Source organism: Diaphorina citri, unplaced genomic scaffold, assembly GCF_000475195.1.
Source record: "Diaphorina citri unplaced genomic scaffold, Diaci psyllid genome assembly version 1.1 scaffold179, whole genome shotgun sequence".
In the NCBI taxonomy this organism is placed as follows: Eukaryota; Metazoa; Arthropoda; class Insecta; order Hemiptera; family Psyllidae; genus Diaphorina; species Diaphorina citri.
Window position 1 is genome coordinate 89445 of NW_007377616.1, and position 22760 is coordinate 112204.

The 22760-nt window shown below is 41.3% G+C and overlaps 1 protein-coding gene and 1 long non-coding RNA gene across 5 annotated transcripts in view; both read right to left on the reverse strand.

Moving 5' to 3' along the window:
* LOC103505505 (speckle-type POZ protein A) overlaps nt 1-22760 on the reverse strand; it is a 144028-nt gene that overhangs the window by 3011 nt on the left and 118257 nt on the right. For 3 of the 4 annotated variants that reach the window (XM_026820838.1, XM_026820839.1, XM_026820837.1), the window contains 5 exons: nt 14847-14861; nt 7035-7179; nt 6199-6327; nt 1354-1496; nt 582-759 (listed from right to left, as the gene is read on the reverse strand). In XM_026820838.1, the coding sequence (XP_026676639.1) occupies nt 582-759; nt 1354-1496; nt 6199-6327; nt 7035-7179; nt 14847-14861 (610 nt within the window). The remainder of the gene's footprint in view (nt 1-581; nt 760-1353; nt 1497-6198; nt 6328-7034; nt 7180-14846; nt 14862-22760) is intronic. The other variant, XM_008469844.3, reaches the window with a different exon arrangement.
* Nucleotides 3873-4770, reverse strand: LOC113465894. Its single transcript, XR_003390470.1, has 2 exons — nt 4718-4770; nt 3873-4031 (listed from the first exon to the last, which is right to left on the reverse strand). It is a non-coding gene; the product is annotated as an uncharacterized LOC113465894 (long non-coding RNA).

Consider the following 22760-nt stretch of genomic DNA (forward strand, 5'->3'; position numbering starts at 1 on the left):
CTAAGAGTATAAGGCCGGCCATACAATCTCATGTATGCATGACATGTATATGCCTGTCAAACTTGCATGCATGCCTAATGACTAGCGGACACATGCTCATGCATAGGCCTGTTTCCGTACTTTCGGTTATTAGATAAACAACAAATTTTACTTGTATAGGATTGACGCGTATGACAGGCATGTGCATGAACTCACCACACACGTTCAGGCAACAGGCATGCATGCATGCATGCATGCTGGATGAATAATTGAATTTAGAAGGTAGCATGAAAGAGCTTATGCTCGTAATGTTTTTCCGCCACATACTGGCCCAAGTGAGGTTTATTCTATTCTATTCTCATTTTTTTTTTTTTTTTTTTGGTTCGTTTCGGCCTACAGAGGACCACGTAATTCTTACTTCTTATCATGTTTTCTCTTCATCCAGTAGATCTTCATTCTGGATGAATGGTCAGCCTTTCTCTCCTCTGACCATTCTATTTATTAATGGACGGGTCCACAGTCAGATATTAAACTCAGCTTAAGTTTAATTCTTGGATTGGGTAAATGTCATTAGCTGAACAGGGTGGTTCAGAATGGCTTACCTGCCAGGATGGCTTTGTGGGCGCGGAACTCCTGGCCCGCACTGTACAGGGTGACGTCGGAGAACTTTTGAATTTCGAACAGGGCCCCGAGGTTGTCGGCCAGTCGACAGTCAGGAACTTTGAACTGGGCCGCATTGCTTTGGCCGCTGATGTTCACCGAATCCGCCACCACAGACACCTGAATAGGAAGAGGGGGAGAAATGGTTAGAAATTATGGTATTGGAATGAAGTCCTAAGATACTTTTTTCATTTATTTATTTTTCTAAGTAAATACCTTTGTATTTATTTATTTTTAAACCAATAACACATAAAAAAAAAACGAGTATAAGAACATATTTTATCCAAAGAATACAATAAAGAAAGAAGGGACTGTCTGCCCTACATCGACATTTTGAATAAATCAATATACTCATTCCTTATTGAACGAGCAAAATCAGTAATTTCCCCTCAATTTGTCTACCAAATTATTTCACCATAACACTCCCATATTGTTTGTCACACGTGGTTGAAATCTGGCACAAATTTCATTAGGATTTACGACGACCAATCGAGCCTTTGAGGGACCCGGTGAGGCCTTTTTTCTAAGAGACTTCTACAATTCACTGAACCTCTAGTTTACCATCTTTGCCAAAATGGGAAGCACAAAAAAATAATAATAATAAATAAATAATAAATAAAAAAAAATCCGCTCCCGCCAGGATTTGAACCCGGGACCTTCCGCGCCGCGAGCCGATGCTCTAGACCAGCTCAAAGGAATAGGAAATGTACGTACATATAGGAAACTTACTTCGCAGAAAATGGTCAGCTTGTCCTCGGGCAGGAGGCCGTTCAGCTCGTCCAATAGGAAGTCTCGCCGGATGAACTTCTTGAAGCCCCAATCCTTGCCCTGTACAAACCGGTATGCCCGCTGACTCTCTGCGAGGGGAGGGGGAAAGAAGATTAATATTAGGGATTAGAGTCCTGGGAATTCAAATACCCCAGACAAAAATTTATATGTACTAGATTCTGTAATACATTTCATCAGTCGTGTGAAACCCACAATTGATAGAAAGGCTAGATGAAGTTTGCCCCGGACGGGAATTAAACCCGCGGCCTAGCGCTTAGAAGACAGGATCGCTACTTTCCACCCCTTTGGTGTTTCTTCTTCCCTCGGAATCGGTCGGTCATTCATCCATAGCTTTCTTTTACTTTTCTTTTAACTCTTTATGTCTCTCCTAACTTTCTGAAGGTGTCGACACATGGTCGACCGGCCATCGATCGACATCGACTGAACCGTCCACACTGCCTCGACAACATAGGTTCACCTCGTCAATCGACATGTTTGGACACACCTTTATACTTGTCTTTAACCCCTTTTGTTTCTCATTGCTTTCTTATTTTCTCCTCCCCTCTGTTTCATGTTAACCTTACAGTCATCATGTAAAGGTCGTGACCTTTGCAGAAAAAAGAGGCGAATAAATAAATGAATGACTCTCTCTCTCGCTCTAGCTGTCTCTCTCTCCCTCTCTCTTTCTCTCTCTCCCTCGCTCTTGCTCTCTCTCTCTCTTCGTTCCATGTTTGCTTCTTATTTGCTTTTTCTTAGGAAACATCTCGACTATCTCAAACTGTTATCATGCCTAATGACTAGCGGACACATGCTCATGCATAGGCCTGTTTCCGTACTTTCGGTTATTAGATAAACAACAAATTTTACTTGTATAGGATTGACGCGTATGACAGGCATGTGCATGGACTCACCACACACGTTCAGGCAACAGGCATGCATGCATGCTGGATGAATAATTGAATTTAGAAGGTAGCATGAAAGAGCTTATGCTCGTAATGTTTTTCCGCCACATACTGGCCCAAGTGAGGTTTATTCTATTCTATTCTCATTTTTTTTTTTTTTTTTTTGGTTCGTTTCGGCCTACAGAGGACCACGTAATTTATTTCCGGTTAGTAACAGAAAAGTGTTAACAAACTCAACGTTTGTTTGTCCTTTTGGATTAGGATCAGTTTTTCCATCTTAGGAGCAAATTTTCCCAAGGGTAGAATATGTCCAACTCTTCTAATTTAGGTGCAGATTTTTCAGAGAGCAGAACATGTCCAGCACAATGATATTATGCTGGTGTGCAAGACATAAGACTTGACAAAGGTTGGTACTGAATTTGATACTGTTCAGTAGTATCTTGTAGGGTAGTTGCAACAGGGATGTATGTTCTGAAAGTAAACCATAGAGAAAATTATCAGGTTGTGTCTAGTTGTCAACACTATGGTTGACTGATATCTGTCCAATTACCTGCCTGATCCTAAGTACCTACTTTTACTGAGGTTCCAGGCAATGTCAAGTGAATGTAGTCTAGATACCTATATAGATATCTACCTCCTTCAGTTCTTCTCTACTTCAGTAATACCTACTGTCGTAACTTTTGCAAAGACCATGGGTTTCATTTGTGGCCGGGGAAACTTCATCCTGAGCAGATACGGTTTGGGTACTTCTGCAGAAGTCATGTCCGTGGAATATTGCTACCAAAGGAACTGGCACAAAATATGAGCAGTGACCAGTGTAATTATAGGGTTAGGTTAAACGCAAGAAGGAGTTTTCACAATTAGAGCAGTGATTAGTTTATGTTGGGTTGTTTTCGGTCGTTAAAAGAGGTTAAATGGTAGACATTGCCTGGGACACCATACAGCCCTGTTACACATAAAAATTATTAGGCAATAATGTCGCCCTTTATTCGTGATGCTTTGTTTGTGTACATTGAAGTATAACAAACAAAGAGTCTAACAAATAGATAATAGAGCCCCAGTGGCCTAACTGGTCAGCTTGGAGATTAGGCCTGCATTGTAAGCGCTAGGTAAAAGGTTCGATTCCAAAACGGGACGAAATTTCTCCTAAACAGTAAACAGATAAGGGTTGTTCTCGAAACAACTTGTTTTCTGCTATCCTCTATCCTGTCTTCCTTATCTGTTCCATTTCAAGACAGTAAGGCCAGCCACTCACTATCAGGTAGACCTGACGACAGGTGATCAGGTCTACCTGATAGTGTGTGTGCTCATCAGGTATCAGGTAGGTATACCTGGAGTTGTGCTCATCACGTGACAGGTCTACCGGATCAGATGACCTGAGAACTCACCTTGTCCGCGGCTGCACAGATCATCTGCCATCTTGTCTAGCGAGGCCGAGCGCCCCGTGTATATGAACCATAACATTTCCCGCACCACATACCTGTCAGGTCTACCTGATAGTGTGCTCATCAGGTATGCCTGATCAGATGACCTGAGAACTCACCTTGTCCGCGGCTGCTAACAGATCGTCGGCCATCTTGTCTAGCGAGGTTGAGCGCCCCGTGTATATGAACCGTAACATTTCCCTCAACACATCCGCGTCCACATCCGCTATGTCCACTCGGTTGTGCTTTCTCTCCTCCATCTCGTGCTCGAACATCGCCATGAACACCGGACTCTGGGCTGTGGAGACGAGGACAAGAACCGCGGGGTTAGAATAGAATAATGGTGCTTAAAGAATCGCGAGATTAGAGAAAAACGAAATTTTATTTCCCCAAATTTAAAGTACATAAGAAAAAGTAATTTCCCAATTTTGAAAATTTGGACCGATTGCAAATACTTTCTCATTACTAGTAGGTATAACTTCGGTATAACAGTCTACAGTTACTGTAGAAATAGAAAAAAAAAAACTAATAATAATAAAAAAATACTCCGTATGTACCTATGTCTTTAGACTGTGGGGTTAAAAGGACTTTTCACTCTCATCCTAAGAGTATAAGGCCGGCCATACAATCTCATGTATGCATGACATGTATATGCCTGTCAAACTTGCATGCATGCCTAATGACTAGCGGACACATGCTCATGCATAGGCCTGTTTCCGTACTTTCGGTTATTAGATAAACAACAAATTCCACCTGTATAGGACTGACGCGTAAGATAGGCATGTGAATGAACTCACCACACACGTTCAGGCAACAGACATGCATGCTGGATGAATAATTGAATTTTTTATCAGGTAGCATGAAAGAGCTTATGCTCGTAATGTTTTTCCGCCCCATACTAGCCCAAGGACGGGTCCACAATCAGAGATCGGTTTAAGTTAAGCAAATCTCATTAGCTGAACAGGGTGGTTCAGAATGGCTTACCTGCCAGGATGGCTTTGTGGGCGCGGAACTCCTGGCCCGCACTGTACAGGGTGTATTTATTAATGGACGGGTCCACAGTCAGATATTAAACTCAGCTTAAGTTTAATTCTTGGATTGGGTAAATGTCATTAGCTGAACAGGGTGGTTCAGAATGGCTTACCTGCCAGGATGGCTTTGTGGGCGCGGAACTCCTGGCCCGCACTGTACAGGGTGACGTCGGAGAACTTTTGAATTTCGAACAGGGCCCCGAGGTTGTCGGCCAGTCGACAGTCAGGAACTTTGAACTGGGCCGCATTGCTTTGGCCGCTGATGTTCACCGAATCCGCCACCACAGACACCTGAATAGGAAGAGGGGGAGAAATGGTTAGAAATTATGGTATTGGAATGAAGTCCTAAGATACTTTTTTCATTTATTTATTTTTCTAAGTAAATACCTTTGTATTTATTTATTTTTAAACCAATAACACATAAAAAAAAAACGAGTATAAGAACATATTTTATCCAAAGAATACAATAAAGAAAGAAGGGACTGTCTGCCCTACATCGACATTTTGAATAAATCAATATACTCATTCCTTATTGAACGAGCAAAATCAGTAATTTCCCCTCAATTTGTCTACCAAATTATTTCACCATAACACTCCCATATTGTTTGTCACACGTGGTTGAAATCTGGCACAAATTTCATTAGGATTTACGACGACCAATCGAGCCTTTGAGGGACCCGGTGAGGCCTTTTTTCTAAGAGACTTCTACAATTCACTGAACCTCTAGTTTACCATCTTTGCCAAAATGGGAAGCACAAAAAAATAATAATAATAAACGAGCGTCTTGGCCACTACGCCACCGAGGCAGGTGTACTAGCTTCTGTAATACATTTCATCAGTCGTGTGAAACCCACAATTGATAGAAAGGCTAGATGAAGTTTGCCCCGGACGGGAATTAAACCCGCGGCCTAGCGCTTAGAAGACAGGATCGCTATTTTCCACCCCTTTGGTGTTTCTTCTTCCCTCGGAAACGGTCGGTCAATCATCCATAGCTTTCTTTTAACTCTTTATGTCTCTCCTAACTTTCTAAAGGTGTCGACACATAGTCGACCGGCCATCAATCGATATGTACTGAACCGTCCACACTGCCTCGACAATATAGGTTCACCTCGTCAATCGACATGTTTGGACACACCTTTATACTTGTCTCTTTTGTTTCTCATTGCCTCGGTGGCGTAGTGGTCAAGACGCTCGCCTAGAAATCAGGAGGGCGTGGGTTCGATCCCAGCCGAGGTATGGAATTTTATCCTTATTTATTTGAGAATTTGACCACGTAATAATGGAGTTCTAAGGGTTAGGTGGTAGAGAACGCCTAAGGCGTTAACCTCGCCTAGTGGTTGCCTTCCACTCAAGAGTTTACTATTATTATTATCTCATTGCTTTCTACTTCTTTTAACCCCTTACGTCTCTCTAGTCCCCGATAGGTACACTCACCCATAGCTTTCGTCTCCTCTCGTTTGGCGTTGAGAATGGAGAACTTGAACTTGGCCCGCACTTCCGTCTTATTACACGACACCAGAAGCAAGTATAGGGAGAGGTAGTCTTTGCTTTCTTCGTCCAGGCCTGAAAGAAAACATAAACAGTCATTTATTAGTTGAACAAAAAACCATTTTTTAGTTACATAGAACATTGATTTACAATGAAAATAAGTAAATAACACAATATTATTAGGGATTGCCTAACTTACTAAAGACGGCCTCGAACCTCATTTTTCTCCTTTACTGTAGGCCAGACTCCGAAAATTTGGAGAAAATCTTCTATCTTTAGAAGGTCTGAGCGTTCATTTCTGCTTGTTGGGGACACGGAGAACATATAGGGGAATCTTTACATCCTATTCTTTGGAGATGTTGGGAAAGACAATCATGTCCAGTAAGAAGTCTGAATTTGGCTACCACTTCTTTTGGAGGTCTGGTATCATTTCTGGGTTTTCTATTTAATATATTTTACCTTTCGGGTTGACTCGGAGATAAACCATTTTTTAGTTACATAGAACATTGATTTACAATGAAAATAAGTAAATAACATAATATTATTAGGGATTGCCTAACTAACTAAAGACTGCCTCGAGCCTCATTTTTCTCCTTTACTCCTAAAATTTGGAGAAAATCTTCTATCTTTAGAAGGTCTGAACACACTAATAGGTGGTTAGCGTTCATTTCTGCTTGTTAGGGACACGGAGAACATACATATAGGGGAATATTTACATCCTATCAACCACTTCTCTTGGAGGTGTGGTATTATTTCTGGGTTTTCTATTTAATATATTTTACCTTTCGGGTTGACTCGGAGACACCATTTGAGTTTGTCGTTGGCGCCGGCACTGAATGTGGAGGACTTGAGAACCTCGCCCATCTCCTCGCGACAGAAACTGAAATTGTTGATCGTCCACATGTAGCTGAACTTGACCACTTTGACCTGCAACCAGAAGAGAACGTGATGGATTAGGGCTTGAGGGAGAGAAAACTAGCAAAAAGTACATACCATATGTCAAAAGAAACATCAAAAAATAAATTCAATAAAGGAAATATTATCGAAAAAATTTAGGAAAGAGGATCAAAGAATGTAAATGGTAAGAATCAGAAAATAAAAGACTCCAGAAATTACTCGCACATAAGGTTAAGGTATCCTCAAAAAATCGTCTTCAAAGAGATACTAATCAATCAAATTATTCTACTATGTCAAAAGAAACATCAAAAAATAAATTCAATAAAAGAAATATTATCGAAAGAATTTAGGAAAGAGGATCAAAGAATGTAAATGGTAAGAATCAGAAAATAAAAAACTCCAGAAATTACTCGCACATAAGGTGAAGGTATCCTCAAAAAATCGTCTTCAAAGAGATACTAATCAATCTAATTATTCTAATAATAAATTTAAAATATAAATATTATACCCTTTACCATCAACATTTCTATCGCGGCCTTGAAGAACCTTTGCCCCTGAACTATCACACAGTTTCCTACAGTTTGACCTTGACCTTCTCTGACCTTGTAAAGACTAGTCAAAAGTTTGACGTCAGCTCGTGGCAGTTTGGCACCCCGACTATTCCATCTCCTCCCACGGTTTAGCAACCCTGCTGTTTTGCTTCTATCCTACACCCTCCTTTCTCTCTTTGTCTCTTTTCTCTTTTCATGTCCTCTTCCTTCTCTTATGGCCCCCTTTTCTTTCTCTCTTTGCCTCTTTTCTTGCATTTGGCTTTTCTTTCCCCCCCCCAATTCTTCTTGCCAAATTGCTCTTTTCTCTTTCATCTATTTCCTTATCGTTACCCTTCTTTTATCGTACCCTTTTCTTGCATTTGCTTCCCCTTTTCTCTTCTATCTCACACCAGTTCTTTCTCTCCCATCCTTCCCGAAGTCCTCTATTCTCTCCCTCTTTTCGCCATTCGTTACTCAAAAATTCGCCAGCGGCGTGGCTCGCCCCAAATCGGCTTTATGGGATAGCGGCTCCCAAAGATAAGGTTAGTGGCCACGCCTGGTCTATACAATGGTAAAGAATCGCACCACCTTGGCCAACATCCACTCCGCGAAAAACCTCGATGTGTCGATGCCGGCCCAAGTTATACGAGTATGCCAAAAAACCATGAAATTTTGGTTCGTTGGGGCTTCGAACCGGCGCTACAGGCCGGTTGGCGCTTCGAACTCTTGACGTTCGCGCACCTCCTGGTTACGCTTTATTACCTCGGAGCCATTTGTCAACACTCCCACTCACCACCGCATGTTCTCAAACAATGGGAACATTGTCACACATCACCCGACTCACCTCTCCCCCCGTGTTATCACTTCTTGCCCACGGTCACCCAATCCGATGGCCATCACAACTTTCAATACTTCCATTGACCTAGCGCCCGGACTCGCCGATCTCCTTATAACGTGTGTCCATGTAATAGATTTCTTCCGTAGAATACGACTGGCAATCTGTAGAGTACAACTTGGCTATAGACTTCCCTGAACCACTTTGGTGTGATTCAAGGCATCGCGCGGATTTAGAGGTCTGCCTCCTAGGTACCTTCTATTGGAGTACCTTGGCATTTGTTTGGATATCATTGGAGCTAACTTGTTCGCAGCTGTTATTAGTGGCATGAATGTCATACTTGCTGATATACCCAACGCGACGCGATCGCTTGACCTCTTTTTTACAGATTTCTGTGTCACATCAGCATCTTGTATCGGTGAGAATATCTCGCGTTTTTTCTGTACTTGTTCGCAGCTGTTATTAGTGGCATGAATGTCATACTTGCTGATATACCTTACGCGACGCGATCGCTTGACCTCTTTTTTACAGATTTCTGTGTCACATCAGCATCTTGTATCGGTGAGAATATCTCGCGTTTTTTCTGAATGAACATTGAAAGTAGAAATGTACCTGCGAGCAACAAGACCGTATTAGAAATCCCGTGAGCAATTATTTGAAAGTCGAGTTTGGCGTTTTGAGATCAAGTACAGGAAACCGGGTTAGATTAGAAATATATTGACATCAACACAGAAAAAAAAAATTGCAACTTGAACCAACTATTGATGTAATGAATGGGGAACTACACACATGTCCTACTTCTATCACATAAGTGTGACAAATTTTTATCCTGAACCGAAGACCGTTTTAAAACCATCAGAACCAAACTGAACTGAATAATTATGGTACCTTATTGCCAAATTGTATACAAAAAGCATGACAGACGACTGAACTTTGAACTTCAAAATGATAGAACTAAGAAATGGTTGAAAGTAACGAGTAAGATTTCATAGGCAATACTGGCAATCGACACACAACTTCCTAAAGAAAGCACTTCAGTAACCATCTCGTTTCCAGATGGTTATACCTCTTTGTCACCAATAACATAGTCCTCAATCCAGTACTCAGCAGCTCCAAGTACATGGCTACTGGTACTCGATAGGCACTTGATAATAATAAACTGATAAACCGAATCACCGTAAAAATGGACACCTTCGTTCAATAAATAAAGCAAGAAAAAGTTTCATTCTTGCTCCAGCACAAAGTGAAATTTCCGAGTGAAATCAGGACGTCAACTAGAGAAGTATTCAGTATATTGTGTGTGCAGCTACACAAAACTGATTCCTTTCTCTCCAATATTCTTGCCTAGGTGAAAACAATCCGTCCTTTCTCCAACGGAGATGTACCCGATAGGTTGGCGAATGACTTAATGATCAAAACTTACAACTTTGAAATCTTTGAATAGTGCTTGGTTTAAAAATTTCACCTCCGTGCTTTATCGAGTGTATTAGCAGTGTACTTACATATCCGACAAGTTTGTATTTATCTAGTACCTCGGGTGTTTCATAGCTAAATCGCATTTCACAACCGCTTCACTTTCTATCGAGATCCCCGGAGTGGTGATTTCCTTACTCTCCCGAAATCGAGAAGAAAGACAGGATAGGAGAAAACCAGCCGTTTCGAAAACGAAACCTATTTGTTTAGGATAAAAATCCGCCCCGGGCGGGACTCAAACCCGCAACCTAGCGATTACAAGGCAGACGCGCTGCCCTCCAAGCTAACCAGGCCGGGCAGACTTATATTAGTTCACAATATTGGAAACTTGTTCCTTAGTGTCATGTGACTATGTGACCTTAAGCATACCTCATCGGGTATTTTGTTTAAGGTCCTTCAATATTTTAGATTTGAAAAAATCGTAATTTCCTGGTTTATCAAATAGTGTTCTCTTGCCTTGGACGACTTATTGAAAGATTTGTTTGGTGAGAAGGTCCATTGTTGTGTAAATTTAGCAAGCCAGCCTAGTTAGCTTGTTGTGGAGGCAGTCGACGTCGACCGACGGCGTCGACTATGTATGGACACACCTTAAGAAGTGACACACCAAATTATTTCGGAGACACGAGAGAGGAAAGCAACAATGAACACAAAGTTTAGTACGAAGTGATGAAGAGTTAACCTTGACAGTGAGAATGCACCTTGCCTTGTACTCCAGGCGAGGTCACTGTGGTGCTCAGGATTACTCACAGCTTTGCTACTGAAGTTTTGGTTACTCAGAGCTGTGCTAGGTTTTCTTCTTTTTTACTGAGAGCTTTACCTGTAGGAACTTCTATTTCATGTTTTTTTGGGGGGGTACCGAGAGCTGTGTTCAGGATTACTCAGCTTTGCTAGTGAGGTTTTTACTTTTTTTTTCTTAAAGCTTTGATTGTCTTCTTTTCCGTGTATTATGAGTATGAGGTACCGAGAGCTATTGACTGCTGGTGGTATTGAATTTTTTTGTAACTAAAGCAGAGTCCACACATAGTCAACGACCGTCGATCGACAAGGTGTATTATTATGTTGTCGAGGCAGTGTGGACGGTTTCACCCCACACCAGTCGACCATGTAAGTAATTCAAAGGATTTTTGGTGGAAAAAAAAAAACAAAGTTTATAGTGTGGTCTTAGCCGACATAAGAAAACAATAAGAATAAGGAAACTCCAAAATGAGCTCATCCCATCACAAAGTTTATAGTGTGGTCTTAGCCGACATAAGAAAACAATAAGAATAAGGAAACTCCAAAATGAGCTCATCCCATCAAGAGGTAACACAACCTGAAGCCAGCAAAGTGCCTTGGAAAAGGACAAACGAAAAACTATCCAAAACTAAACTCATCTAAAAACCAATCATAAGAATGTAATAATACCAAGGAAACTATAAGAAACATAGGAAGACAACATAGAGCCCTGCCCCTGATGAAGAGAGTTCATACTGAAGCAAGCATTGACCTTCGTACAGAACATAGCCACACTGGAACACACCGTCAACGGAGAGAGAGAACATCATTCAGATTATTCCGAGCAATGAACCCAAGACATGAGGGGGACCCCGGAGAAGTCAATGAAACTCGGAAGGAAATCAAGGTACTCAAAAAATATATACAGAGAATATATCCAGAATATCCAAAGAAGCATTAGAAGTACTATAAGAACCATTAGAAGCCTTGGTCTTTGTGTTGGAGACCTGAGATACGTGGTAAGCTGGGTATCCAATTAGAAGAAGGGACCCAAGTCAATGAAACAATAAAGGAAATAACGAAATTAAGGAGGGATTAATGGAGAGGGTGTTAACCAAACATGCGCCCTTGTTCGGGACTATTTGGGAATCTGCATTTTTGGATAGCAAATTCGATTCCACACGCGACAGTGAAAGAATCATCTATCTATCCCTTTTCTACGACAAATTATGGCCAATTTTCTGAACCCTATATTGTGTTCCTTTGAAAATTAAAACTTTAAACGCGATTGTCTCAAAACTAGGATATTTTTGCAGTTACGCCCTTCTTCCATATCACGTCTCAATTACACTCGGAGGGGAAAGAGTAAAGAGACTAAAGAGAGAAATTCACCACACAATCCACACATTAAATTTGCATTTTTATCAATACTGAGAGCAGAAATGAACGTCTTTGTATGCACGTTCAGACGAATTTGAAGCAAGAGGTCAATGATTCGTCCAGAATTCTCAATCTCAATTGACGACCTTTCTTCATTCGATCGAGTGACTCGTACCGGTACTCATCCAAATCAGTTCGATGAAGTTGCCAAAGGGGTATTTTTGAAACGATTTCCCCTTTTCAAGATGGCTCATTATGGTTTAATACAGGCACTACCGAGCCAAAATACGAAAAAGAGCTTCAGAAAAGGGGAGATCGTCTCGGTTTCCAAAAGAAAAATACGACTCAAGTTGAAGCATTTAACAAGAGACATGATCGATGATTCTAGTTGATTCGTCCTAGAAAAAATTAGAAGAGTAAGAACCAAGTTTTCCAATCTCCAAACTGAAAGTCATAACAGTGTCAAATCGGTCATTCTTTCATCACGACCATGGAGCATTGATAGACTAACTAACAAGACTAAGTACCACTGATGGAATAAAAACTAGTAAAACTTGGATTTTCAATAAGAGCAATCTAAACAGGCTTGGTAATACAAATTCACAGACTGGGTAGCTTTTTTTCCATCTTTGCAGCATCTACGACAGCTAGAAATCTAGGAAAACAGTCGTTTTTTTACACTGATGATGCCTTTGTCCCTGTATCGTAAGCTTGTGCTTCTGTCAGACTCGACTTCTGTATGGGTGAAAAGAATTTCATATATTAGTGCGAAACCATATCCCTTCAACGCCATAGAAAATAAATCATCCTACTCGTCACCATATAAATCATACCACTCGCCAAACTTCATTCTCATTCAGTAAAACCATCTCTTCAACCTCGGGCATCATTTCTTATTAACTCATTCATACCTTCATGTAATTCTTTTTTATCTTCATTCAGGTTTCTGAAGAATTCTATCAATTCTATCCCCACTTTTCTTCGCCACTCACAGATACAAAGAAGAAAATGGATATAATAAAGCACACATACAACCTCATTCTTTTCAGTCAGGTTTTCCCTATTATCCCCAGGTGCTTCGCTTAGTGTTCTCTTCTTTTTCCCATTCACATCGTTCTCATATTTGGATCATTTCAGTTTTTTCACATATTGAAAAGAAATAGCTCGCATTTCTTCGTGTGCAAGTTCATACATTGAAGTAGAGGTTCTCTATGTATGTAGGTATATCTCTGTGGTTTGAGCATAGAAGTTCTCAACTTTTGGTTAGTTTTCTCTAATGGTGAATTGTCTGGGCAATACATGTTGTTCTTTAGTTGCATTTGGTTCCAATTTTATCAAACATATGTAGATAAACCTGATAACCTATCTATTTCAAAAAATGAATAGTTCAAAAATTTGATTCTCACTCTAATTCTGTCTAAACATTTGCAAACCATTTTCAATGACAACGAAAATGACTCTTTTCCAACGTTCTTTATAAGTTATCTTTTTGCCGGAAAGAGCCATCATTTCCAAATTTGAGCACCGCTCGTTCTAAAGCATTATTGTATTCCACGTTGGGAACATGGTTTATTAATATTGTGCATATCTGCATATATTCCATATCATTTTAAGCTTTACTGACACGTTTTGTCTCACATAACTCACCAGTTATCTCTCAGAACCGTGTTCCATATTCTCCAAATAGATTTTCCTCGGATTCAAGATTCAAGCTTGTCCTGGAAATACCAAGATATTGACGTTCCCCTCGATCCCAAGGGATTCCTCTGCTGGCCCCATTTCTCTTTCTTCTTCGCATATCCCGCTTTCTACTTTCCCCCCGGTCCAGGGCCGTATTTAGGGAGGAGGGCTAAGGTCCCCACCCTTCAAGCGTAATATTTACCTTTAATGTAAGCCAGACTCCGAAAGTTCGGAGCATCCCTCCCTGCCCCTGGTACATAATACATATACATAAGTGTTCGGATTCTCGGGGTCCCCCTCGACAAAATTATTGTTATATGCGACCCAAAATTCTGGAAACGGCCCTGCTCCGGTCAAATATTGACATTATACTGGCACATCTTTTACTCTCTCCCTATTTTTTCTCTCGTTGGGGACTACTTGACAAAACAGAGTGCGAGTGTCTGAGAAGTGTTCTTGTTTTCTCCAGTTATTTCACGAGAGATATGATTGGAAATCAGAGAGTGCCAGGTCAACCGCTCGAGATGTGTTCACAGACCAGTGAGCATGTGTGCAACTTCATACAGGGCGTCAACGCAAACGACAGCGTTCTTCAGTTTTCGAATGCATCCTCGTATATTAGAGGTTGCTCATTGTGGCACCGCTGACTCATTAGAGGTGTGGTGAGGTTTGACTCACTTTTAGAGGACGAAATATGAGAATAGTTTTAGTTTTATATGACAATATTAAAATGAGGAATTTTATATATAAGAAATATATTTTTTTTCTATTTGTAGAGGTTGGACTAGGAATAATCCTACATTATGAAAAAATCGGGTCTACGTAGGGCTTTTTCACTTTCTTCACTAATCTATTATCCATTAGGAATATTTGCATACCTACATTTTAGGACCTCCTAGAGCAGATATCTCTTTTAGGGTAATTACCAAGGTAGGGCAAAGATGTCTCTTTAAAGGAGTGTCCACACATAGTCGAGGCAGTATACGGTTTCAATCGACGTCGACTATGTGTGGAGTTGTGGGCACAGCTTAACGGCAATTACCGAGGTAGGGCACCTGGAAAATATGACGATGTTTCGTACTCACCTGAGTGTAGCACCAGTTTTCGGCGTGATGATAATGCTGTTGCTGCTGATGATGATGACTATGTTGATAATGCTGTTACTGATGATAATGCTGTTGACGATCATGAAAGTAGTCGTTCAATAAAGTTCATTACCTCCGAACGATACCGGGGTCTACTTGTTGCCTAGAAGCATGTTTCCAGTTAACTGAGTGTGATAGATTAAGATAGCGCCTTTCAAAGTTTCGACGCGACGAGTGGAAAAAAGGGGTCTTGCGGGTTAAACCTTCTGAAAATTTTTCATTGAATTGATTGGGTCTCGAAGCTTGCTTCATGTTGCCTTGAAGCATGATTACTACATGTTACCTCAGTGTAACAGCACTGACTGACAAAATAAAAGAGGTCCCGCGAGCTACCGATTCCCTGAACCGTGCCTACATGTGAACTTCCTCTAACTTGATTCTTGCTCCGGATCTGTCTGCTGATGGTTCACTAATCCGTGTGCATACTAATCTAATGCCGCGATCCATTCATTGCTTCCCCTTGACCTCTCACGAAGATATTGATAGGGCGAGAGCGTTTGACATCGTCAAGATCTCAACACAGTGCTCTATAGTCTATACCAGGGGTGGCCATAACGTGGCTCGCAAGACGATCTTGTGTGGTTTGTAGATTCGTAGGAGCTTAACCCATCCTTTAGGGCTGTCTAGCCCCTACACCTAAGCCTCAGATTGTGTTTTTTGTGCTACCATGGTTCATACTTGTTGAACTTTTTTTTTTTTTTTTTTTTCTCTGAATATCAGAATTTCCATGAGACTGAATTTTGAAGATTGTAGACCAAAATTTTCAAAAATTCGCCAGCGGCGTGGCTCGCCCCAAATCGGCTTTATGGGATAGCGGCTCCCAAAGATAAGGTTAGTGGCCACGCCTGGTCTATACAATGGTAAAGAATCGCACCACCTTGGCCAACATCCACTCCGCGAAAAACCTCGATGTGTCGATGCCGGCCCAAGTTATACGAGTATGCCAAAAAACCATGAAATTTTGGTTCGTTGGGGCTTCGAACCGGCGCTACAGGCCGGTTGGCGCTTCGAACTCTTGACGTTCGCGCACCTCCTGGTTACGCTTTATTACCTCGGAGCCATTTGTCAACACTCCCACTCACCACCGCATGTTCTCAAACAATGGGAACATTGTCACACATCACCCGACTCACCTCTCCCCCCGTGTTATCACTTCTTGCCCACGGTCACCCAATCCGATGGCCATCACAACTTTCAATACTTCCATTGACCTAGCGCCCGGACTCGCCGATCTCCTTATAACGTGTGTCCATGGTATTCAGTATATTGTGTGTGCAGCTACACAAAACTGATTCCTTTCTCTCCAATATTCTTGCCTAGGTGAAAACAATCCGTCCTTTCTCTAAATAAATAATCTGCATCATTGAATTAATCAACACGCCAACACCTGGATGCTCAAACAAAAAACCAAATAGAAATCTTCAACATTGAAAACCATGTCGGTTTTAGATACACTGAAGCAATGTACGAACGTATTTAGAAACCAACCAGCAAGGAAGCAAGACAGTGAAGAAATCAAAATAATGAACATTGTTTTTTCTGTCGACGTGATTTCATTTTGATTTCTCGGTCAAGATTCTAGCTCTGAGTATGTGTGGGAGGTGCTGATGCTCTGGTTTCTACAGTTTTTATCCTGAACCGAAGACCACAGTTTTAAAACCATCATAAGAAGAACCAAACTAAACTGAATATGGTACCTCATTGCCAAATTGTATACAAAAAGCATGACAGACGACTGAACTTTAAACTTCCAGGATGATAGAACTAAGAAATGGTTGAAAATAACGAGTAAGATTTCATAGGCAATGCTGGCAATCGGCGCATGACTTCCTAACAAAAACACTTCACAAACCAACTCGTTTCCAATAATGGTTAATCTCTTTGTCACCGATAACCAAAGTCCTCAATACAGTACCCAGTAGCCCAAGTACCTGGCTACTGGTACTCGATAATAATAAACTGATAAACCGAATCACCATAAAAATGGACACCTTCGTTCCATAAATAAAGCAAGAAAAAGTTTCATTCTTGCTCCAGCACAAAGTGAAATTTCCGAGTGAAATCAGGACGTCAACTAGAGAAGTATTCTAGCTCCAAGTACATGGCTACTGGTACTCGATAGGCACTTGATAATAATAAACTGATAAACCGTATCACCATAAAAATGGACACCTTCGTTCAATAAATAAAGCAAGAATAAGTTTCATTTTTGCTCCAGCACAAAGTGAAATTTCCGAGTGAAATCAGGACGTCAACTAGAGAAATATTCAGTATATTGTGTGTGCAGCTACACAAAACTGATTCCTTTCTCTCCAATATTCTTGCCTAGGTGAAAACAATCCGTCCTTTCTCCAACGGAGATGTACCCGATAGGTTGGCGAATGACTTAATGATCAAAACTTACAACTTTGAAATCTTTGAATAGTGCTTGGTTTAAAAATTTCACCTCCGTGCTTTATCGAGTGTATTAGCAGTGTACTTACATATCCGACAAGTTTGTATTTATCTAGTACCTCGGGTGTTTCATAGCTAAATCGCATTTCACAACCGCTTCACTTTCTATCGAGATCCCCGGAGTGGTGATTTCCTCAACTGATTTACTCGATGCACTCATTAAAAACATTGAATTTCTGCTTTTAGTCAAATCTTGTTCACAAGCCTTTTAAAAGAGTACAGGTCGTAGATTTCGTAGAATAAGGACCAGGCATTCTGTCCCGGAGATAATTTTCCAATACATTAAAGGTCTACAAGTCTTCCCTGTAAATTCCTTTTCTCAAATTAAGTCGCTTTACTCAAAATCTAAATATTCCAAAATTATCAAAGGTCACATGGAATTCCAACATACCACGACTAGTCCTTCCAAAGCCCCCTTGGGGTTCACACCACCTAATACACACGGTACCAAGTATTACACCGAGCATTCCAAGATAAGTTCCTACATGTATATCACATAGGGCCACAAGTACATTGACATTGTAAATATAGCTCCGTCTCAGATAATGTGTTTTCCTATAGGAGTGTGATACTCGGGAGGCCGAAGGTTGTTGACCTGTCCTCCTATGAGATGAATATGTTTCTACTTGTTCGCCGCTCCGCAGAGGCCGGGCGTGGGTGGACATGACGATTTGGACCCCGCATCAGGGGCGTATTTTTGGCGGAGTGATAACTAGAACATTAGTTTCTTTGGAAGAATTGTATATATTTGGCAGAACTGTTTACAATGTTGACGCATCAGGGGCTTGTGTTTGGCGGAGTGATATGTCGAACATTAGTTTCTTGGGAAGAATTCGATCCTTGGAGAGGATTTAATGAAAGGGTCGGTGAACTACATAGGTTCGCGAGAACGTTGACAAATACGACCCGATATGGTCCCGTTTCTCTTTAAAGGTGTGTCCACACACAGTCGACGGACGTCGATCGATGTGAATTTACTGTGAATCGATGTCCATCGACGGCCGTTCGACTATGTTTGGAACTTTTTTTTATTACTATGTAATTTGTAACCTACCATTTTGTACATTATATATAATTAAATAAATATAGTGGTGCAATATTAAACTGTTGAGATAAAGGGAATACATGTCCTAATTGGACAGTCTAAATAAAGCACTAATCTAATCTATTTAGTTTCGATAGTTATCAACAGACTGGGACTTATTGACATTTGACAAAATATTTTGTCCAAACATTCGAAAAATTATCGACAAAAATTTGTACTCGTTTTTCGATTGCAAATATTTCAACGGGTTACTTTCTGGTGTTCTCGTGTTGACCCAGCACCTAAATGGGAAGTATTTGTCTTCTTCTCGCCCATCTGATGAGAGGCATACTACGGGATGGGCATGTTAACTCACACCGTAAATGGGAAGTATTGTGTCTCTTCTCGCCCATCTGATGAGAGGCATACTACGGGATGGGCATGCTACGACACAGATTGGGAATATTGTGTCTTCTTCTCGCCCATCTGATGAGAGGCATACTACGGGATGGGCGCTACGACACAGGCCACAAGCGTCTAATGAGCAGTTGTTTCATTGCTACGAAATAAAAACGGCGGTGGAACACTCATCTTTAAAAAAAAAGAAAAAAAAAATATGAAGAATCAGTTGCTACTAAATAAGTCGTTAATGGGAAGCCCCAGCCCGTTGGATTACGAGTTGAACGTTCTACTTCTAAGCTATTCCAGTCTCATCCTAGCAATATAAGGGACTTTTCAGTCATACTCATATCTTAGCAGTATAAATGAGGTATATTCTATTCTATTGGGGCTGGTTTGACGAGATTCTCGAAAAAAAAAAAAAGAAAGAAAGAAAGAAAGAAGAAGAAGAAAACTAATAATAATAGTAAAATATTTACAATCGGTTAGAGCATACTCAAGCTTAATCATTATCCGTTAGCCATTTTCATCGTCAAACGTCCTTGAACTTGGGAGCTTCGGGTTCGTTTCAGCTCATTCAACTCTCCAGATGGAAGGGGCAGGGTCATCCAATTCATCGCATCGTTCACCGAAGTCACCGAACTCGACATAATAATAAAATATTCACAATCGGTTAGAGCACACTCAAGCTTAATCATTATCCGTTAGCCATTTTCATCGTCAAACGTCCTTGAACTTGGGAGCTTCAGGTTCGTTTCAGCTCATTCAACTCTCCAGATGGAAGGGGCAGGGTCATCCAATTCATCGCATCGTTCACCGAAGTCACCGAACTCGACACCGAACGCAACGCAGGAGCCACCGCTTCTCCCGGTGCAAGGTCCATCGCATAAGTCATTTACCTCGGGTACTCTAGTGGCAGGCAGTCCTAACGCCTGACGCCTCCTAGAGATCAACAAACCTTAGGCCTGACACGCTGCACGCACATTTCCTGCATGTTTTCTTCTACGAGACCTTACTTCTTTCATCTAGTGCTCTTTCGTCTTGTGTTTTTTTCTCTTTTCTTGCCTCTTCTTCCAATTATATCTTCTACGAGTTCTTTGATTCTTTTATCTAGTGCTCTTTCTTCTACTTTTTCTTGCCTCTTCCTCTTCTTCCAAATATTTTTCTTATTCTTGCATCTTCCTCTTTATGAGTACTCCGACTTACTCTTTTCATGTTTCTCATGTCGTTCTCTTTACTCTTTCAATTCTCTTTGTGTTTCACTCAAATCTTCTCTAATTTTTTCGTTTCTTTGTGTACGGTTCAAGTGTTTTGGGTTGCAATCATTGCTACTCTACACACAAGAGTTTCATTGAGTTCACGGACCTCATGTTGATGACTATTGGTTCGGACTTCGACCTGTGCCTGTTCAGTGTACGACGTGAAAAGTACACTCGTCGCAGCGTTATAATTATACGACTAGTCGGGTCATTGGTCAGTCTATCTCAATATCTCAAGAGGCTTTGGGAGTCTGAAAAGTGCATAATGGATTACCCTTTACAACCGGAAACAAAGTGAATTTAATCTCGGTTTATGTTTTAATCTCGGTTTAAGCAATCTGATTGGCTAAATTTTTTGAATTTCTTTTGCACTTGAAGATACGGCCAATCTAGCCTACCCTAATCAAAAAGACTTCTTGGACTTTCAGAATTCCCTACAAATTGAGCAAATTTTCATAAAACACAAAGTACGCATTTAGTAAGGACGAGAGAAATATCATTGACCTTTCCAGGCAGGGAGCGTTGACCTTGACATTTCAGGGGAGGCAACGTCCTACATTTACTACGACCACTCCGTCATTTACCTTTCTTCCTGTCACCTTCGACAATTCCTCCCCTGCCCTCAAAAAATTTCCCTCTTCATCAGTGCCTCCCCTGCCCTCAAAAATTTTCCCTCTCTTCGTCAGTGCCTCCCCTGCCCTCGAAAATTCCCCCCTGCCGCCACTCAAATAGAAAATTTGATGGCGCCCTTGACTAGTTCACATTCATCGTTCAACGTTTCTAACAGCACGTGCTGAGGTCAATCCTCAACGGAGCTACTTCTCTCGGCGAAAATGGGCAGGGCGTCTCTAAAGGCGCGGTTATACTGAGGCAAAATGCACTGAAGCATGCTTCAAAAGCATCTAAATTGATGGTCACATGAGGCAACAGGCAGCATGCTTCTTCAAAGATTTTACATTGAATTGATATAAGGTCTTAGTTAGGGCATACTCCATGTTGTCTTGGGGTAGCTTTACTACAGCCTCCTTATGTAGCCATGTGTAATAGAGCCTTTACTGGTGAGTCGAAAAGGGTCTTAAGGGTTATTATTTCTAAGGGTTTTGATAGGGTCTTGGAGCTTGCTACTTGTTGCCTAGAAGCATGTTTCCACTTAACTGAGTGTGATAGATTAAGATAGCGCCTTTCGACGCGACGAGTCGAAAAAAGGGGTCTTGCGGGTTGAAATTCTGAAAATTTTGCATTAAATTGATTGGGTCTTGAAGCTTGCTCCATGTTACCTCAGTGTAACAGCACTGACTGACAAAATAACCTGTCCCGCGGGCTACCGATTCCCTGAACCGTGCCTACATGTGAACTTCCTCTAACTTGATTCTTGCTCCGGATCTGTCTGCTGATGGTTCACTAATCCTGTTCCGATAGGCCCCGGTTCAGACTGGCCCAGAATAACGGGACGACGTGAAAAGTACACTCGTCGCAGCGTTATAATTATACGACTAGTCGGGTCATTGGTCAGTCTATCTCAATATCTCAAGAGGCTTTGGGAGTCTGAAAAGTGCATAATGGATTACCCTTTACAACCGGAAACAAAGTGAATTTAATCTCGGTTTATGTTTTAATCTCGGTTTAAGCAATCTGATTGGCTAAATTTTTTGAATTTTTTTTGCACTTGAAGATACGGCCAATCTAGCCTACCCTAATCAAAAAGACTTCTTGGACTTTAAGAATTCCCTACAAATTGAGCAAATTTTCATAAAACACAAAGTACGCATTTAGTAAGGACGAGAGAAATATCATTGACCTTTCCAGGCAGGGAGCGTTGACCTTGACATTTCAGGGGAGGCAACGTCCTACATTTACTACGACCACTCCGTCATTCACCTTTCTCCCTGTCACCTTCGACAATTCCTCCCCTGCCCTCAAAAAATTTCCCTCTTCATCAGTGCCTCCCCTGCCCTCAAAAATTTTCCCTCTCTTCGTCAGTGCCTCCCCTGCCCTCGAAAATTCCCCCCTGCCGCCACTCAAATAGAAAATTTGATGGCGCCCTTGACTAGTTCACATTCATCGTTCAACGTTTCTAACAGCACGTGCTGAGGTCAATCCTCAACGGAGCTACTTCTCTCGGCGAAAATGGGCAGGGCGTCTCTAAAGGCGCGGTTATACTGAGGCAAAATGCACTGAAGCATGCTTCAAAAGCATCTAAATTGATGGTCACATGAGGCAACAGGCAGCATGCTTCTTCAAAGATTTTACATTGAATTGATATAAGGTCTTAGTTAGGGCATACTCCATGTTGTCTTGGGGTAGCTTTACTACAGCCTCCTTATGTAGCCATGTGTAATAGAGCCTTTACTGGTGAGTCGAAAAGGGTCTTAAGGGTTATTATTTCTAAGGGTTTTGATAGGGTCTTGGAGCTTGCTACTTGTTGCCTAGAAGCATGTTTCCACTTAACTGAGTGTGATAGATTAAGATAGCGCCTTTCGACGCGACGAGTCGAAAAAAGGGGTCTTGCGGGTTGAAATTCTGAAAATTTTGCATTAAATTGATTGGGTCTTGAAGCTTGCTCCATGTTACCTCAGTGTAACAGCACTGACTGACAAAATAACCTGTCCCGCGGGCTACCGATTCCCTGAACCGTGCCTACATGTGAACTTCCTCTAACTTGATTCTTGCTCCGGATCTGTCTGCTGATGGTTCACTAATCCTGTTCCGATAGGCCCC